General features: G+C 38.4%; 1 protein-coding gene across 1 annotated transcript in view; it reads left to right on the top strand.

Annotated features, from left to right (window-relative positions):
• The first annotated feature begins 257 nt into the window (after positions 1-257).
• LOC103809306 (chromosome unknown open reading frame, human C5orf28) overlaps positions 258-6,441 on the top strand; it is a 10,007-nt gene continuing 3,823 nt past the window's right edge. The window contains exons 1-2 of the mRNA XM_009082135.1: positions 258-440; positions 2,078-2,465. Of these exons, the coding sequence (XP_009080383.1) occupies positions 2,142-2,465 (324 nt within the window). The 5' untranslated portion in view covers positions 258-440; positions 2,078-2,141. The remainder of the gene's footprint in view (positions 441-2,077; positions 2,466-6,441) is intronic.

The raw sequence follows: 6,441 nt of genomic DNA, 5'->3' as shown, positions 1-6,441 counted from the left end.
TTTAAATATTATTATGTTCCAGCTTTATTTCTGCTCTTCCCTTGCTTTATGGTCTTTTTTCCTGCTTTCTTTAACAGAGCTCCAAAGCCCTAGCTGAAGATGCTTTTAGCTCAATTATATTTGTTCACAAATTAATTAAATATATGTTTATTCTTTCTGGTTTTTTTCCTATTGTTCAGATTCATGCATGTTTTATAGAGAGCTTAAAGTGCTGTGTGTAGTGTCTGTGCTTACTGCTGCCTGCTTTGTTTTATTTAGGATGGAACAAATGGTGTTTGGTATTTCCTGCACTGGACTGGGCAGACTGGATCCAGGAAGGACAGAGAGACACTGAGGCATAGACCACATTTGCTACTGGAATAGAGCAGGTGCAATGGGAAAAACAAGTCCTCCTAGACCAAGGGTAAGTTTGATTCTGAGTACTGATGTGCTGCATAAAGGTATGTCGCTACATCGGCTCTTCACAGACCGGATTCGTACACAGTCTTTATGGTAATTTTAACTGAAATCAAATCTGACATGGTGGTTATTTAGAAGAAACATTTGTGAGGAGATCACCAATTTTTCCTTAAAATGAAATTTATTCAGGAATGTACTGTATGTTGTAAAGTCACCCACCAGAAAATGGCACTTCCAGTGTTTCAGGAAATACTTTGTGTCTACACATTCTCTCAGAAGAGGCACAGTCATGCTTAACAGACTCTCAACTTGACCCACTTTTTTTCATCTCTGTGCAAAGCCCATGTATTATTCATGCCTTCTTCTCTCTTTTTTTTTAATGTTTTCCAAATAAATGATTCAGGGGGCTCTTTTTTTTTTCCTATAAAGAAGCCAGTAGTCATACTTTGTGAATAATTCTTGCAATAAACAGGCATGCCAATAATGTGGAAGAAACATCTTGCTTGTTGTGAGAATTACAATCAGTAATGTGTTTAAAATCATAAACTACTTTGTGTCCACATAGTTGCTAATTTTCAAAGGAAGACTAATATACTTGCAGTAAGTCCATTCAATATAAAAATCTACCTAATATAACTGTATGAAGAAGGATTATCAAGATTCAATGTATTGCACAAAAGTGGCAAAAGGTGTTAAGCAATTGTTTAAGGTAAATAAGTATTCCCAAGAAGTCACCTTGTGTAAGAGGTTTTCATAGCAGTTACAGAACATAAACAGTTTGTAAGAACTTCTATGTTATTATTAATGTTAATAAAGATGATTTTAGTTTCAAATTTGAACAGTCAACCTTAAAAGTAAAATGACTGGGGTTAGTTCATTTTCTCTCTTTTTTTCTCTGCAAAAAGAGGAGTTATGAAGGTAATGTGGCAGAGAACAGACAAGTCCTAAAAGTAACACCAGAGTTTGCAGCTGGAGCACATGCTGAGGAAAAGCATGTGTAGTTTTGCCCTGTAAGGAGTTAGGTTTGGTTACTTTGCTTGACTGAATGGTTGTTGTCTTTGTGTTTGTGACAAATAGTGAATATATTTTAGTGGTTCTGGTTTTCTTAAAGCTTATTCTACTTCAGGCTAACAAGGAGCTGCTCAGGAAGGGGTACCAGGGTGATAATACATATGTTTGCAAACTGTATAAATCAAAAAGTGGTTTGGATTACAGATTAAAAACTCAGGTTTAACAATTGTTGTACCAGACAGATCTGGGAGTTTCAAACATCAGCCCTAAGAATCCTTCAAATTGCTTCTTTTTTTGTTGTTACAGTGTAAAGCATTTAACTGGATCGATATAATGTATTTAAGACCAGAAGGAATCTTAAAACGTATTCAATGGTTTATCATAGACATGTTTCAAATTACTTTGTAAAACCTGAGATTTCAGTAAGTGGAATTAGAGCTTTCCATGCTACTAGTGCTTGTTCTAATTAAAACAGGACAAGTGTTTTAATTCAGAGCTGCAGTGTTCAAGTCAACAAGGTAACTGAATTAAAAAATTCCCTGGGAGTATTAAGTGCAAACATTGAATTCGGGTTTTTTTATGCTCAGTTGTACCTGTGATAGCAAATGCTTTGTGCTAATGGATTTTTTTTTCTAATAAATTTCTTTCTGATGTCTGACATTTACAGAACAACTAATGATACAGAGGACAATGCGCAGTGTGTATCCTGATGACATCTTTTGTGCTGTGACATGGTTTTTGTCATGGCATCTGAGACTGAAAAGGCCCATGCTCTCCTCCAGACTTTCAGCACAGCTTCAGTTATTTCTAGTCTAGGTTTGGGGATATTCTGCTTTGTAGCAGACAGACTCCTGCAGTTTTCCTTCATTCAGCAAAATGACTGGCTCCGAGCCTTGTCTGATAATGCAGTGCATGGTATACTGGGAATGTGGTCCTGGGCCATAGTGATTGGCCTGAGGAAGAAAAGTGACTTCACTGAGGTCACTCTGGCTGGCTTCCTCGCCTCTGTCATTGATGTGGACCACTTCTTTCTTGCTGGATCTCTGTCATTAAAGGTAAGTCAGTAGATCAGTAATTTGTTTGTTTTATTTCTCCATCACTGTTGACTTTATTGTTCCTGTACCATATCCGAAACTGAAAAAAATGAAATGAGAATTTAATTAAATACATTTAGTGGATATATGGAAATTATGCTTATATGCAATTGTGACAATCTAAAAAAACCCAAAAATATTTTACATCTACTCTTAAGTTTCTGCTACTTAGAAGGCTCTGGGAAAAAAGTTCTGAAAGCCCTTGTACATGATTTCTTACACGTATCCCCTAGTTGTTTTCTTACCTGATTTAAGCAGTTAAGTGCTGTCTTGTGCATTTTTGTGTATAAAGAGGCTTATCCCATTTCTGTTTTCAGTCAGTGGTAAAAATATCTGAAATGTGGGGTAGAAATATCTGAAAAGTGAATGGTCAAGCTGCTGTTTGATTTCATAGAATCATAGTATGTTAAGGGGCTGGAAAGGACCTTAAAGACTTGCTCCAACAGTTCCATGTCCTCCTTATGTTGGGGACACCAGAACTGTGCATTATTCCAGTTCTGGTGTCCCCAGCATAACATTTCATTCAGTTTTTCTGAGGAGTACATTTGGGTTTAGCCGGCCCTAATATTTCTCCCCCAAACAAGATATATATGACCTGTCACCTTTAAAAAGGCAGTTTGAACTGTCCTTAAGTATAATTCATTGGGGAAAAAAAAGAAAAAATTAATAGAGCAAATGTTGTCTTGTTAATAAAGGTAAAAAAGGTGAATTGGCTCCTGTTAAGGAATGGATGGATCATCATTCATTTGCAGAACTGCTTGTTAGGACAGAGTTGCTTAACAGGATTAGAACAACCAAATTATGGCATTATTTTCAGTGGTTTCCCACTGGTTTGGATGTATCCTGTTCCTGCTTCCCCCAACACACACATATATCCCTGTCTCCTTTCCTGCCACAAACACATATACCCAACTTTTGCTGACCACAACAGTCTGTTGTGTATACTCTCACAAACATTTGCACCTGCAGTAAGCTCTGGCTGTGCCAGCCCTGGCCACAGCTCCCTGGACACTGCCCTCCAGATTTCTTATCTCAGGCAAACACTCCTCAGCTCCAGCTGGTTCCTGGTCCTGATAGCTCCTCTGCTTGTCCTCAAGAATTAACTCTGCTCAGCAACACAATTCTTCATGGTTTGATTATGCTGGTGTTACTGAGATACCTATTCTCCCTTCCCCAGAAATGACCACCCCCACAGATGGACCTGCACAAAAGAAGGGGAAGATACCAACTTTTATCCATTCAGCCACAGAGTCACTTAGGTTTTTTACCATCTCACCTTATTTCTCCTCCTCCAGTTTGCTCATAATACTGTTAGGCTGTTCATATGGATGACAGAGGAAGTATCTTCTAGGAAACAGGAAGGAAGTAGACAAAAAAAACTCCTGTTCTTTATAACTGTGTAATTAAAAAAGAAAAATGCAAAATTATTTGCCAGTTTATTTTAACTCTGTAGGAGACAGCTAAATGCAAGAAGCAATATTGCTTACAGTTGAGATGTGAAAATCAGGCTTCTGATGGGAAAATAGTTTTTGTGTACATACAATATCACCATTTGTTGTAGAGAAAAGATTCCTTTTATTTGTGTATTTCATTCGTTCCCCCTCTTGTCTCTTTGTCAGAGGGATTTTCACAGAATCACCTAATGATCATAGTTTGAAGGTTCTTCTGAAGGTCATCTTCTCAAACCTGCCAACTGAGGCAAACTCACCTAAAGCCTGTTGCTCTGGACAATGTCCAAACAACTTGTAAATACCTCCACTTATGTAGACTCCACCCACAGCCTCTCTGAGCAACCTGTTCCCATGCACAATCACAGTCAAATTGTGTTTCCTCACATCCAGGAGGAACCTCCTGTGTTTCAGTCCATTCCCATTGCCTCTTGTTCTGTCAGTGGGTACTACTGGAAAGAGCCTGACTCTGTTCTTTTTACACCCATCGTTCAGATATTGGTACACCTTGATGACATCTCTCCTGAGCCTTCTCCTCTCCAGGCTGCGCAGTCCCAGCTCTCATAGTTTCCACACATGTAAAGGTGCTCCAATCCATTCATGATCTTACTGTCCCTTCTCTGGACTCTATCTCCAGTAGCTCTGTGTCTCTCTTGTAGTAGGAAGTCCAGGACTGGATTCAGCACTCCAGAGGTGGCCTTACTGGTGCTGAGGAGAAGGGGAAGGATCAGGTCCCTTGACCTGCTGTCCACACTCCTAATGAAGCCCAGGATACCACTGACCACCATTGCCACAGTCAGTCAGCCTCGGCATATGCTGGTGCCTAGCATTGTTCCTCCCTAGGTAACACCTAGTTCTCCCCTTTTCTGTACTTCTTGCACCTGGAAATACTGTAAATTTTAAAGCTGTACAAAGAAAAGGACACTTAGTTTGGTTGATTCATGGGTTCTAGAACATGAACATTAAGGAATAGAATTTAAATCTCTAATTATTCTCACGTGTATTTTCTTACTTTAAAAGCAGTAAATGAAAGTAATGAACGGCTAGCTATTAGAAAGTAGTATTAACATTTTACTGCTGCTTTTTCATGCATTTGAGATAATTACCAGTATTTTTTCTTTATTACAACCACTAGAAGGCACTCTGCACCGATGTCTGTTCAGAAGGTTGAGCATTGAATCCTGTCCTGGAATTGGGAGGTGACCTGTCTCTGTGCTGTTTCAGGCAAGGTTAAATATGCTTCCACATTCCATGGTGAAGAATGTTGGTGTAGCCCAGCCTATCCCTAGCATCCCCAGAAAAGTAAATTGTTAGAATTTCATGGCTTAATTTGTTCCTGTGTTGTTTCAGTTCCCAAGCTGCTAGCAAGCAATTCATTTTCTAATCCAGCCTGAAGTATTGTTGTTGACAGATCTTTTTTTCTCATTCTTTAAGGCTTTCCTGCCAGAGACAGCTATTCTGTGCTCTCCTCAGAAGTGTTTTTCAGATTGGAAACACACAATATGGCAGGTAGAATTATAGCCCTTTTAGTTGTCAAACTTACAAAGCTGAGGTAAGAAGAAGACAAGGTGTCCAAAGGCTTTTTTCAAAGTGATTTGCCTACAAGCTTCTTCCCTTTCCATGTGTTAACTGGGCTAATAGAGGACGTTTGCCTGTAAATTGTATCCCGTGTAGGTCTGTTTACTCTTACAGCAGTAACAGCTTTACTGTTAGAGATTGCAAAGCCAGTTATGCTTTACAAAAACTCTCTTCTCAACTAAATAACTTGCAAAAAAATCTTGAGGGGCTGGATTTATGTTTTCTAAACCTCATACAATTTTTCTAGTCTCCTCTGGATTGCCTTTTGCCTAAGTTATCGATAGTTAAAGGGTGCCATGTTTAGTATTTTAGGTGAGACTTCATTTGAGCCAAATAGCATAGATTAGTTCCTTTTAATGTTACATACATACAACACTTCTGTCTTTTTAAAAAGAAAAAACCAGTCTGTTAGAGGTTTCACATCTTCATGCAATGCCATCAGTGTCTCTTTGTTTGTGATGTTGCTGTGTGTTGTCTGGCAAGCTGGATCTGATTGCATTGTGTGATTTTTCTTTCCTCAGCTTAATATGATGCACATTTCAGCTTCATGTTGTAATTTCAGGCTGTGGCATATGTAATTTATTACCTCATGGGATGCTTTTTTACTGCTTGCTTGTTAGTTACAGTCCCACTCTTCATCTTTCAATTGCAGGATTGAGATTAACTGGTTTAAGAGCCTACCATGTTTACTGCTTTTGCAACACATTAATAAGTAACTAATAAATTAAGAAGGCTAATTAATTAACCACACCACTATTGCTAATTTGTAACAATAGTGTTTTTCGCATTACTCTACATAATTACCCATAAAGCTCTTCATCATCACTTTTAAATCTGATGATAGGTTACTTCTATGAAGTAAACTTCCTATGCAGCACAAGGCAATATTCCCTTCCACCTACAGTTCCCAT

Source organism: Acanthisitta chloris, unplaced genomic scaffold (assembly GCF_000695815.1).
Source record: "Acanthisitta chloris isolate BGI_N310 unplaced genomic scaffold, ASM69581v1 scaffold22949, whole genome shotgun sequence".
In the NCBI taxonomy this organism is placed as follows: domain Eukaryota; kingdom Metazoa; phylum Chordata; class Aves; order Passeriformes; family Acanthisittidae; genus Acanthisitta; species Acanthisitta chloris.
Note: the sequence above shows the minus strand (reverse complement) of the source record. Positions and strands in the feature narration are given on the sequence as shown.